Source organism: Microtus oregoni, unplaced genomic scaffold (genome assembly GCF_018167655.1).
Source record: "Microtus oregoni isolate MIOR12 unplaced genomic scaffold, Mior012 000034F_ref0000314, whole genome shotgun sequence".
NCBI lineage: Eukaryota > Metazoa > Chordata > Mammalia > Rodentia > Cricetidae > Microtus > Microtus oregoni.
Window position 1 is genome coordinate 13,049,926 of NW_024543093.1, and position 13,474 is coordinate 13,063,399.

General features: G+C 42.9%; 1 protein-coding gene across 1 annotated transcript in view; it reads left to right on the forward strand.

Annotated features, from left to right (window-relative positions):
• The window catches only part of LOC121432306 (zinc finger protein 120-like), a 32,204-nt gene extending 18,730 nt beyond the window's left edge, over positions 1-13,474 (forward strand). Inside the window, exons 6-7 of the mRNA XM_041630163.1 lie at positions 7,477-7,568; positions 13,423-13,474. Coding sequence (XP_041486097.1) covers positions 7,477-7,568; positions 13,423-13,474 — 144 coding nt within the window. The remainder of the gene's footprint in view (positions 1-7,476; positions 7,569-13,422) is intronic.

Genomic DNA, 13,474 nt, shown 5'->3' on the forward strand with positions numbered 1-13,474 from the left:
TGAAAGAATTTTGCATGCAAATGGATGGAAATAGAAAATGATAAAGGAGGGTCATCTTTCTATCTGTTGTTTCATTGGTTAAGTAATAAAGAAACTGCTTGACCTCTGATAGGGTAGAATTTAGATAGGCGGAGTAAACAGAACAGAATGCTGGGAGAAAGAAGCTGAGTCAAGGAGTCGCCATGATTCTCCCACTCCAGGCAGACGCAGGTTAAGATCATTCCTGGTAAGCCAGCTCGTGGGCTACACAGATTATAAGAAATGGGCTAGTCCAGGTGCGAGAGTTAGCCGAGAAAAGGCTAGATATAATGGGCCAAGCGGTGTTTAAAAGAATACAGTTTCCGTGTAATTATTTCGGGTAAAGCTAGCCATGCGGGCGGACGGGTACTGGAACGTAGCCCGCCGCTCCTATTTCAACAGAGTGGCGCCCGACGTGATGGACTAAATCCACTTAAAAACCTGAGAAGGCTTAAAAATAAGGGAGAGAGAGTTTAACGCAGATTTTTGCTGTTTATTGGTGGCGTGCTGTAGAGAGATTTCATGATTCGGCAACAGCAGCAGAAAAAACGCTGTGTCATTTTAAAGCGCAGTTACTTGGGGCTGTGCTGCTAGCGTGAACTCTGGCTTTAAAGCATTTCAATGGATTTTATGGGACTGGATGTTTGTGTTCCTGCTTGGGATTGAAAGGAGAGTGCTCTGAGACCGTGCCAATGACTCAGCACTCCCCACCTGCACCTGGGCAGACTGCAGAATCAGGCTCAGGCAGGCGGAAGAGTATGGCAGATTCCAGCTCTGCGTGTCAGATTTGGCTGTAACTTGAATGAAAAGAATTTCTGTGCTGCACGCTCAGTCTCAGAATTAAAGTGCTGAGTGCTGCTCCTACCTGGTAGCCCCAGAGCTAGCACAAAATGGTACATCCTCCATTTTGAAATTTTCCTGACTCAGCAGCAGGAAAAAACTGGCTGTTTTAAAATGCTGACTTTCTGGGCTGTGCCATTGCAATCTCTGTCTGGCTCCTGTGTGAGACAGAGCTTTTGAATGGAGCATTTGGAGTAAAGTGCTACGATTTGTTTGATGGCAACTAGACTGCTGTGTGCCTAAAAGGGGGACATTGTGTGCCGCAGCTCTGCCATGCTAGTGGTACAATGTCCTAGGATCAGAGGCACGAGCGGCTCTGCCTTGTTTGACTGGGCGGGGCCAGCAGGCAGTACCTGTTTTTGACCTAGGAATGTCACAGCTTAGATTCTTAAACGCCTAGTGATTTAAAGGCACAAATCAAAAGTTCTCCTGGATAGTAAAAAATTGCAGATTCACAATAGGACAGATTCAGACCACTAAATGAGTCACACTGTTGGATGAATGTACGTAGGCTTGAAAGAGAGAAGAAAAAGAATATAGAGAATAAAGTTAATGTTTTTTTTTTAAAAAAAGGTAAAGTCTTTAAAGAGACAGAGTACAGATAGTTAAGAGATAAAAAGAAATAAACAAAAATAAGCCATGTAAAAATGGAAAATTCACAGAGAGTCTGGATTATGTACATTGTGTTTTCTTTAAAATTTTTGACTGTGAAGGAGCTAAGTACAGAGAGACATTTCATTACATGGGCTGCCAAGCTAAACCAGAATGGATATAAGGGTATTACAATTTCAAAATTTGGGTCTAAGGATATGATGCTTTGGAGAGGGTCTTCTTTTGTTTTCACAGAGGACCAGACCCTGTGGATTGCATCTATCCCGATATGGTATGATAGCCCACAACCTCCCGAAAAGTTCCTGTGAACACCCTCAAAAAGTTACTTCACTCAACTGCCAACTGAGATAAACCTGGCACACAGGTTACACCCTAAATGATCTGATTAACAGCGCTCCCATTCAGCAGGAAGCAGTTTGGAGAGAAAAAACTGCACCCATGTTCCCAAAATATTGTTTATAAATGTTCTTTTACATTTAAAGGTGGAAATGATATAGGTATGAATAATTTGCATTGGTGTGGATTTTAAGGTCAATTTTGTTATATGTATATGTATTTCTGATCTTGAATAAGGTGTTGTGATTGTGTAGTTCATTTTTAAAATGTAATGTATAATTAGGAAATATAGGTTGTTGATGGATAATCATAAATAATAGTCAAGTTTGTAGCCATGTTACTTAGATTTTCTAGATATATAGAGATATATTTCAGATAGGCATTCTTCATATCTCTCAAAGGCTACTGAATATGACATTTAAAATATTTTAATAACTTAGGACTTTTCATGACAATGAGACATATCTGCTCCTGGCAGCACCAATCTACTTCGAGAGGAAGATGGCCATCAAAGAGGATCCTTATGGAGTTTGATAGCCATTTGGGCAAGAAACTGCTCTTGCCTGGACTGTTGCATAAAATGGACACAGAGAACCCACAGAGAGAGGACTGCTGAACTTGCCTAAAGGTGAGATGGTCTTTTGGGGTTCATGACTCATGAAAGAGTCTACGAGACATTCTGCAGGACACAGCAGATAGTGACTGAACTGTCTTTGAAATTTCCTGCTTCATGGAAATGTCTGCTGGATACTATGGGCCTGAAGGCTGAAGATGGATGCCCCAACGGTACAGAGGAACTTTGGGTGACTGTACAGGCAGCGAGATGTCTGTCATTTCTAGAGCTTTGGATTTCTTGTTTACGTAGGTAATATTATATCCTTCTGGAGTCTTTGATGGAGTTGAAGAATGGATAGGTAGTTATAGTTTTCCATTGTTATGATAAAAGATAAAATAGATATAAATATTGTAACTGTTATTCTTGCTTAATAACTGTTTTGCTATATGTAATTTTACTATGTTAAAGTTAAAGCCTTTCTTTTTTGTTTAAACAGAAAAAGGGGAAATGATGGAGGAGGGTCATCTTTCTATCTGTTGTTTCATTGGTTAAGTAATAAAGAAACTGCTTGGTCTCTGATAGGGTAGAATTTAGATAGGCGGAGTAAACAGAACAGAATGCTGGGAGAAAGAAGCTGAGTCAAGGAGTCGCCATGATTCTCCCACTCCAGGCAGACGCAGGTTAAGATCATTCCTTTTAAGCCAGCTCGTGGGCTACACAGATTATAAGAAATGGGCTAGTCCAGGTGCGAGAGTTAGACGAGAAAAAGCTAGATATAATGGGCCAAGCGATGTTTAAAAGAATACAGTTTCCGTGTAATTATTTCGGGTAAAGCTAGCCGTGCAGGCAGACGGGTGCCGGAACATAGCCTGCCACTCCTATTTCAACAAGAAAACTATCTATCTATCCTAAACTCACTATCCTGAGTGAGATAACCCAGACCCAAAAAGATGAATATGGTATGTACTCACTCGTAAGTGGATTCTAGCCATAAATAAAGGACATTGAGCCTATAATTCGTGATCCTAGAGAAGGTAAATAAGAAGGTGAACCCAAAGAAAAACATACAGTTATCCTTCTGGATACTGGAAGTAGACAAGATTGCCAGGCAAAAATTGGGAGCGTGGGGGTGGGGGTGGGGTGGAGGTAAGGGGAGATGGGGAGAGAGAAGGGAGAAGGGGAGGATGGGAAGAGCTTGGGGGAATGGGACAGTTGGGATGGAGGAAGAGTGGATATGGGAGCAGGGAAGTATATATCTTAACTAAGGGAGCCATTTTAGGGTTGGCAAGAGACTTGACTCTAGAGGGGTTACCAGGTGTCCAAGGAGATGTCCCCAGCTTGTTCCTTGGGCAGCTGAGGAGAGGGTGCCTGAAATGGCCCTATCCTATTGCCACACTGATGAATATCTTGCATATCACCATAGAACCTTCATCTGGCGATGGATGGAGATAGAGACAGAGACCCACATTGGAGGACTGGATTGAGCTTCCAAGGTCCAAATGAGGAGCAGGAGGGAGAACATGAGCAAGGAAGTCAGGACTGCGAGGGGTGTACCCACCCACTGTGACGGTGGGGCTGATCTAATGGGAGCTCACCAAGGCCAACTGGACTGGGACTGATGGAGCATGTGATCAAACCGGACTGTGAATGTGGCTGACAGTGAGGGCTGACTGAGAAGCCAAGGACAATGGCACTGGGTTTTGATCCTACTGCATATACTGGCTTTGTGGGAGCCTAGTCTGTTTGGATGCTCACCCTCCTATACCTGGATGGAGGGGGGAAGACTTTGGACTTCCAATAGGGCAAGGAACCGTGACTGCTCTTTGGACTGGAGAGGGAGGGGGAGGGGGATGAGGGGGAGGGAAATGGGAGGAGGTGGAAATTCTTAATAAAAATAAAAATAAAAAAATAAAACGCTAGAAAATAAAATAAAACAAATCTTTAAAAATGCTGAAGACCATGACATTATATGACAGGTACATCACAATGGGGTGGAGGGTCTTTCAACTGACAAATATCTTAAGGGTTAAGCAGAAAGGAGTTTTCTTTGTAGGGAGGATCAAACCATGGTAAGAAAGAAATTGGTAGAAAAGAGGGAATGATGAGAGGGTGATGAAATTAGATGCTATACCAGATGTCCGTTACCGCTAAGGTCAGCCTGTTCTTAGGATTGTGATAAAGACGGGTGGGTCTAGAGGAAGGAAAGAGACTCAAGTGTGCTTAATAAGTGTTTTGTTTGTAGTGACACATTGATCATTTGCCAGGCAAAAAGTAGGAAGTTGGAAAGTATGCACTTCATCCAGACACACATTTAAAAGGGTTACAATGATGCTGGGGAAGGTGGTGAGTACTTTAAATCCCAGCACCGGGGAGGCAGAGGCAGAGTTCTAGGTCAGCCAGAGCTATTTAATGAGACCTATTGTAAGGGAGAAAAGAAAAAGATTAAGTAATGATTAAAACATAATGAAAGCAGTGTAGCTTTTCTTCTCTCCCTCTTTGGTTTTTGAGACAGTCTTTATACATCGCCTGCACAGGGCTTGAGGTTGTGACCTTCTCTCTGCCTCTGCCTGCTGAGATTTCAGGTACGTGTCACTATGCCTACCATACTGAGTTGTTTGAAACATAGCTTTTTTGTATGAATTTTAACCAAATGTAGACTTAGTGTTAGCTTACTAACTACTTTTGCCATGCATATGTCAATCCCTTTAATATTTAAAGACCAGATATTATAAAATTTGGATTTGTTTATCATGGATACATTTGTTCAGCATGGAGTACAACCGAGTGATCTATCCATAGCATGCAGCACAGTGGAGGTGCAGAAAGTTTGAAGCACATACTAGCAAAATACCACCTGCCTCCCCAAACTCACCAAATACAGGGAATGCACTGTCTCAAAGGGGGTTTAACACTTGTTTCCAAACTAAGTATCTCCAAAATTTTAGAAGCTTTTTACACAAACTATTATGCCATTGCTACTTTTAAATGTATCGAGCACTTCTAGATATCTTGAAAGAATCAATTTTATATATAAGAAATTGTCTATTATGTACACAGAACTGGTGAATAAAATCATACGTGTAGTGGTGGTTGTCATATGCTGTAGCTTGTAAATGTGACATTTGGGCCTAGAACTCTTTCCTTCTCACTTCCTCTCTCTCTACCTAAAGGTCGAAACTAAAACTTCAGTCCAGTCACTAATAATCTCTCCTAGGGAACAGCTTTAGAACGATATAGCTATCTAAATGCTCATTATAACCATCCCCCTACTTCAGCCCATCTCCTACATAGTATTAGGACTACCTCTTCAGAGCCAAACAGCACCAATAAAAAGGCCATTAAGAGAAAACTAGTTCTCTCTACTCAAGAGGATAAGATATCTGGTCTTAGTGGAGACCTAATATTCCAAGCTATCCAAAATATAGAAGAGTTAATCCACTTGGGCCTGTCAATAACCTGACCAATGGACCATATCTCATAAAGGTAGGAACATTCCTAGGAAGGCAGGAACATCTTAAGCCATGCTAAAGAGATCTGTAGAATAAGTATCTCTCTAGCAAGATGCTGTGCTTTTCCTCTCCAGAATTCCTGCTCCCTAGTGCAGTGCCTGCCATCCTCCCTGAGGTTCAGTTGGGTCAGGTCACCTTTCTGAGAAAGGTATATATATTTTTTTTCTTTCTTTTTCTTCAACTGGTCAGGCTCTAAGTATGCTTTTCCCAGTACCTTTGCTATCCTCTAGGTGTCTTGACTGGGTTTGTTTTCTCTGCCAGTTGAAGAATTAAAAGTCAGGGGCTGGAGAGATGGCTCAGCAGTGAAGAAAACTGGCTGCATAATGAATAAATCTTTTTAAATTTTTTTTAAAAAGAATTAAAAGTCAAGAAAATTCTCAAGTGCAATAATTAGCAATGGGAAATCTCCAAAAACTGCAGACAGAATCAACCTGTTAGGGTATTTGGGGGTGGTGCACACAGAAAGACCCTCTGCAAAGCAAAGGGGTAAGAATCAGAAAGCTTGGAAGGGTCGTTCCTAACTTAGAGTTGTTCAGTTTGAACAAAGACAGGGAATCAAATAGGCCCACACTTTGGAGTAAACATGTCTGATCCGTGTTTGTGAGTTGGTAGGACCTGTCTACAGGCAGTAGCCCTAGGAATAAAAGCCTGCTAGGCCTTTTAGACGTGTGTCTGTATGTAGAAATATAAGGAAAAAGCTGGAAGTTTGCCGTCTTTTTTATTTGTGGTCCCTCTTCCTGTCTGCCTGTCAGAAATCTGTCTTAAGTCCTAGTCTCTTACTTTGGGTTGCTTGCTTTCCCCATAGTTTCCCTCCCTGCCACATAACTGTCTGCCTCAGTGTGGCTGGCCTCCAAGTAGGCAAAATTCAAATGGCACGACTTTATTTTTCTTCTTTTTCCCATTCTTCTACTCCAGTAGCTGCTGTGACTTAAAGCTTTGCTTCCCTGGATTTTTTTTTTGTTTGTTTGTTTTTAAAATTCTAATAGAACAGATTTAATTGGCAGAGCAAACGAACTGGTTCTTCCGCTCCTGAAGGACGTTATGATGCTACTATGTAATTACACTTTTCATGTACCTCAACTATATCCTCTTGGCATGTTTTTCTTTTCTTGACCGAAAATGTGTAGACTCAGTGATAAGGTAGGGAAAAGCTTCTGCTATGGTGCAAGATACATTATCTCAAATTTCTTGAGCGCGTCAGATACCCTCTCTTCTTTTCCCTTGCCTGGCAGCCCTTTTTCTATGTGGCTGATCTCGGAACCCTTTCTCTAAGGTTACGTCCGTGGTATACACTAAATCTGACCTTTAAAAAGTCGACTCGGGACCTCATTTCCAGGAGGAAGCAGCAGGAAAACCCTTCTTTGGGAAAACCAAGTGAAAATTCTGCTTCGATGCAGTTAGCTATCAGGATAGACCGATTTCTGCCTGGGGCATGAGAACCGTCGCTGAGACCTGCTTCTTAAAATCAGAGCTTACACCAGGCACAGCGTAGAGGGTGGGCTCTGACCGCTATCCAATCAGTACCGCGGAGCGCAGCGCGAGCTATCTAATCAGAAGCCCCGATTGATGGAGCAGAAGTTCCTCACCAGACATCTTTCTTCTTAGCCGGCTGTGCCGGTGAAAGTGAGGGAGTTACGGGTGGCCGTTCACACCGGAAGCATCCCTAAGGGCCTCACGGAGCCCGGGGCTCAGACACGGTGAGTATCCTTGAGGCCAGCTGTCCAATCAGGAATGCCGGAAGGCCGACCGGATGTTCCTCACCCGCCATCTTTCTTTCTGGCACTGTCGGGCTAGCCTAGAGGGGCGGGAATATGGTCAAGCCTCTGGCGGTTTTGAAACTTCAAAGAGACTCAAGAAGCAGCCATGGTAAACGTTGGCGAGTGAAGGAGTCGCTGGTCTGCACCGCCCCTGCTTTGGGAGCTACGGGACTCAGGTTCCTCTGCTCTCTGTGTGACGGAACCCAGGGCCTGCCCCAACTCTTGCAGAATTCCCTTCTCTTGCCTTTGCTGCAATATCCTCTCCTGAAAAGTATGTAGAGTTAAGCATGTTAGCACATGCTAGATGGTCATGAGTAAGACCAATTTGGACTGAATCCCACGTTCTAGGCCAGCCTGAGCTAGCTGTAAGACTTTGTAAAAGAAAAAGAAGAGTGATGTAGTCAATGCTTTCTGATTAGTTAATTTGGAAATCAATTAAGAAATCCCATAATCTGTGTGTGCTGGTGGCGCACGCCTTTGATCACAACACGAGCGAGGCAGAGGCAGGCGGATCTCTGTGAGTTCGAGGCCAATAGACTAAAGAGTAAGTTCCAAGACAGGCTCCAAAGCTACACAGAGAAACCCCGTCTCGAAAAAACAAACAAACAAACAAAAAAAAAAAAGGAAGAAAGAAAGAAAAAAATTCCAAATTCTAGCCAAGTTTTCTGGTGCATTATAATACGTTATGAACCTCTTCTACAGTGATTTGTTCTTATAACTTTCACTGAATTAAAAAAAATTGAGCAAAATAACGGGAACCATATTCACTTAATTTTTGCTTACTGATTACCATAAAAATTGCCTGGTTTCACCTGAATTGGTGGCCCATGTCTTTAATCTTAATATTCAGAAGGCAGAGACAAGTGAATTTCTGTGAGTTCAAAGCCAGACTAGTCCATTGGTTCAGACCTGAAATTCCACCTACTCAAGAGACTAAAGCAGAAGGACGGCAAGGGCAAGGTCTGTCTAGGCTACGAAATGAATTCCAGACCAGCTTGGATAACTTAGAAAGTGCGTATTTTAAAATAAAAAAAGAGGAACTGGGGATGTATGTAGTATAGTGGCAGAGAAAATTTTTAAGAAAAAAATGTGAATGGAATAAATACTTTGCAGGATGCCTAGAGGACACCTAATACCAAAACTAGGGTATTCACATGGGTTTGTTGTTGTTTTAAGAGAGTGTCTCATTTGCTTGACTGGAATTCACTATGAAGACCAGGCTGCCTGGAATTCATAGAGATTTATTTGCTGCTGCCTCCTGAGTGCTGGGAATAAAGATGTCAGGAAATTCAGCCAAATATTCTTAACAGCCATGTACAAATGTCTAAAGTCCCCAGTCATCTGGGAAGTTGAAATCACAGCCAAGAAGGCTGTAGTGGTATAGCTTGTATTCCCAACTCTTGAAAAGAAAGAACAACACAAGTTTGTGGCTAGCCTGGGTTACATAATGAGACCCTATCTCAAAAAAGTCTAATCATAGGGCAGGCAGTGGCGACAAATGTCTTTAATCCCAGCACTTGGGAGGCAGAGGCAGGCAGGTCTCTTAAGTTCAAGGACAGCCTGGCCTACAGAAAGGATACTCTGTCTCAGAAATAAATTGGGGTTTCTTTCTTCTCTGTGCATATTCAATGTGTAAATACGTCAGGGTGATATCCTTGAGCATTTCTGTTGCCATATCCAACACTAATTCTGTACCAGCACTTGTTTGTGTGTGTTTATGAACAGTGTGGGGTGCTTTGGTCAGTCTAGCCTGCAAGACTGTCGTGAAACACTAAAGATAAAAAGCATAGGTGCAATGCATTTCGCTAATTTAGTTGTTGCCCTGCATGTTGTATTAGTCATTTTTCCCTTGCTGTGATAAAACACCGTGATCAAGGCAACATGCAACATACAGAAAAACCTTATGGTTCCAGAGGAATAAGAGTTCATAGTAGCTGGGAAGCATGGCAGCTGGTGGCAGGCACAGAACAAGAGTAGGAAGCAAGGTCTCGTCTTTAAGTGCAAGCATGAAGCAGAGAGGGTGAAACTGAAATGATGGGTGGCTTTTAATTCCCTGTAATGCATTTCCTCTAGAGAAGCCATGCACCTAAATCTTCCCAAACAACTCCACCAACCTGGTGCCTGAATGCTTAAGACCGTGGAGGAGGCTTCTCATTCAAACCCCCGCACATACATGTAGTATGTAATTCTGAGTGTGGACACGAGAGTCTGGAACTGAGCTTTCTTGTTACTTTGAAACCCAGCTGTCTGGGGTGCATCCGTTTAGCATCACTTGAAGATTTACAAGTGCATTTTTATGTTTTATTATACTTTCAATCAAATGAACCCTATTACACCCCATTTCTCAACACATTCTTACCAAGTACCCTATGTTGGCCTGGAACTAGCTATGCACACCAGGCTAGCCCCAAATTCATAGAAATCCTCATTACATTCTTATGTCTCTCCTACTCCCTTGGATCTGTTTTCTTTTTCTCAACTAGTGCAACAGTTTCTCTCCCATCAAAAGAAATGTCTCTTCCTCCCCTAGCAACCATTAAATTACATACAGATCCTCGAGGAGTGGATAAGTCTCATGGGTCCTTCCTCTATAGTTACTAGTTAATGGCCTATAATTTCGCAGAAGTCTCTCTCCCCTCCATAAAAAGATGTTGATGAGCCTAATAGTGTGTACGCACATTTTGCAGGTTACCACAGCTGCTGGGAATTCAAGTTCATGATATCTAGATAGGCTAGATGGATGGATGGATACACAGATAGCGAGACAGATAGGCAGTGTGTGTGTGTTATACGCACTTGTATTGGAGAGGCCAGACAAGTAGATGAGTCTTGCTGTACCTGAAGTGAGGATGGGAGTCAGTAGTGTTGTCTCAGCTCCTCCACATAACTTCCCCTCTAAGGGCACATGCTAGAATCAGAACTCAGGTCCCCATGCTTATGCAAGCATCCTTACCCACTGAGCCATCTCTCCATCCAGTACGAAGTGATATCAGCCACTTTCTTCAAGCCTTGAAGTTTTCCCCAGGTTATGAAATAGTTCAATTATTTGTACACTCAGTGCTGTCTCATGGTGGCTTTTTCCTATGGATCTAATAACAATCTAGTCCACTCTGATGTCCCCCTTTGAAATACTAAAGGAAGTCACTTCCAAAAAAACAGTAATTGAGGTAAGCATCAGAGTGCCTTTTTGATTTGAACACTACCTTAGTGGGAAAGAGTATTGTGATTTGAATGTGAAATGTCCCCCATACTTCACATGGTAGGACACTTGATCTCCACCTGGTGGTACTCTTTGGGATGTTGTTGAACCTTCAAGAGGTGAAGACTCACTGGACAAAGTGGAATGGGGAGCTGGGCTGAGACTTTATTGTGTTGCCCACTTCCTCCATTCTCCTTTTCCTGAGTATGGGTGCTATGACCAGCCAGCTTCCTGCTCTTTTCCCCGTGTCATCTCTGTCTGCTGCTGTGTCTTCTTTGCCATGACTGACAATATTCCTCTGAAACTGAATTTGAGCCCAGCCTGGTATACATAGCAAGTTCCAAATCAATCAGGGATGTTCAAAGAAACCCTCTCAATAATAATAATAATAATAATAATAATAATAATAATAATAATAATAATAAAGACAAGCTACTTGAGAGAATGGTTTACTTAGTTCTTGAGTCCAGGTTACAGTTTGTTACTGCATGAAAGTCAAGGCAGGGACTTAAAATGGGATGTCACATCGCATACTACTCACAGTCAAGAGCAGAGAGATGAATGCGTGCATGCCTACCACTTAGCTCCCTTTCATCTCTCACCCTGTCTGGGACCCAAACTCAGGGACTAGCACCACCCACTTTTGGGCTGGATTTCCTCACATCAGCTAACACAACCAAGACACCGCCTCACAGACATGACGACAGACCAACCCCATTTGGTCAGTCTCACACTAGTCTTAGTTCCGAGGTAGCTATAGATTTTGTAAAGTTGGCGATGAAAGCTAGCCAACACAGTTCCCTTCAACAGAACGTTGGCAACGAAATGGACAGCGAAGCTATAGTGATGAGATTTAAATCAGAAGTGAGGACGTCTGGTTGTAAACGGGAAATTGCCATCCTCATCACAAGCATCTAAAAGACTGGATTATTTCTGTGTCCAAGGACAGTCTAGAGAACAGAACTTCAGATGAGCTCATATATTTGGAATAAATGGTCTCAGCTAGTGTTTGGGTAGCTGCACCGCTTCCGTTACTGGTTAGTGAAAATGAAGATAGGACTGCTCCAAGATGGTTGAGTACAAGAATTTTATCTTAGATATGGAGAGTTTAGTCTGAGGCATGTGGGAGGGTCCAGACTGAACCAAACCATGAGAGGAAAGAGTGTGGGGCAGGGGTTGGGGGGACATCAAGAGAGGGAGAGAGAGAAGAGAGCCAAGAGGGCAAGGAGACAAGGGTGAACCAGCAAGGTGCTGAGCCCAAGAGAGCACATGGGAACCAAGAGAGTGTGGCCAGCTTGGCTGGCTTATAAAGGATCAGAAGCTGGGGAAGGGAAGGGAAGCCCAGCCCCTGGGCTGCAGAGGTTTAGGATAGGGGGTGGGGATATAGGTGCTGGGAGAGCCGGATACAGGGTGAGACTTGTTCCATGTTTCTTTTGGACCTGACAGCTGGCTTCTAAGGAAATGCAGGAGATGAGAAAGGACATAAACACTGTTACTGTAATCAAAAAGGAAGTGGCATGTCAAGATCTGGAACATTCTCAGCTTAAGTATATAAAATATAAATACAGTATATTTTGAGAAGAGCAAGTAGTATCCAAGTCACCTTACCTGGTAGATTTGGCTACAAGGGAGGTCATTTTTTCAAAGCTCCCCTTCCCATATTTGCAAATGTATGGATTATTTTGTTCATGTTGGGTTTTTTTGTTTGTTTTATTTTAAGACAGTATCTCCTTATATATCCCAGGCTGGCCACAAAATAACAGTCGTGCCTCAGCCTTCTGAGTGTTGAGGTTATAGAGATGTATCACTATGTCATGCCCTCGACGCAGAAGAGTTTAACATCGAGGGAGGGGAGCCCAGGATACCAACTAACCTTGAGGCTAAGGCCACAGTATATCTGGTTCTTCCTTGCTGTACTTGAGTGAGCCAGGACTTACCCTCTGTCTGCTGACGAGAAGTCACAAACAAATCTCAGACTGTGTGTTTCTAATACTCCAGGTCTGCAGAGTATAAAAGCTGGAGAGAAGAGTGGACTTCTCCATGTATATTCCAAGAAATCTTTCCAACATTCCTAAGGCCAAGGCAAAATTGTCTGGTGGGAGGAGAGCTATCACAGAGACTCCTAGCAGGACAAAGCCCAGACAAATTGTGGCTGTTGCAGTCTTCAGCAATACCGTGCATGTAGGGTCCATGGAAGAATGGTCATTCGGGAGACCACAGAGATGCAGCTCCACCGGCATGCAGCACAGTTATGTGGCAGACATAAGGATATTTGCTCGATGCATGACAGCATAAGCATTTGCTTCACCTCCCAAAGGGTTTCCAACAAATCTGTCCAAGTTTTGTGGACTTTGAGCATGGCCAATATATTCCGGTCGAGCTGTCCCAATATGTCCAGCAAGTTCAGCTGACTTATGCTGTATCCTTGCTTGCAGTATGGATTCTGCGGTTTCAGTCCAACTGGTGTCTGAAAACATTAAATGAAAATTTCTAGAGGTAAATATTCATAACCTTTAAATTGTGGGTAGTTCTGAGTAATATCACGAAGTACATGCTAGTCCATAATTCACTTCTTATAATCTCTTTGTATAACAGCTATGTGACGTCACATCAGCTGAAGAAGAAAGATGAGTGTGGCATACTGTGA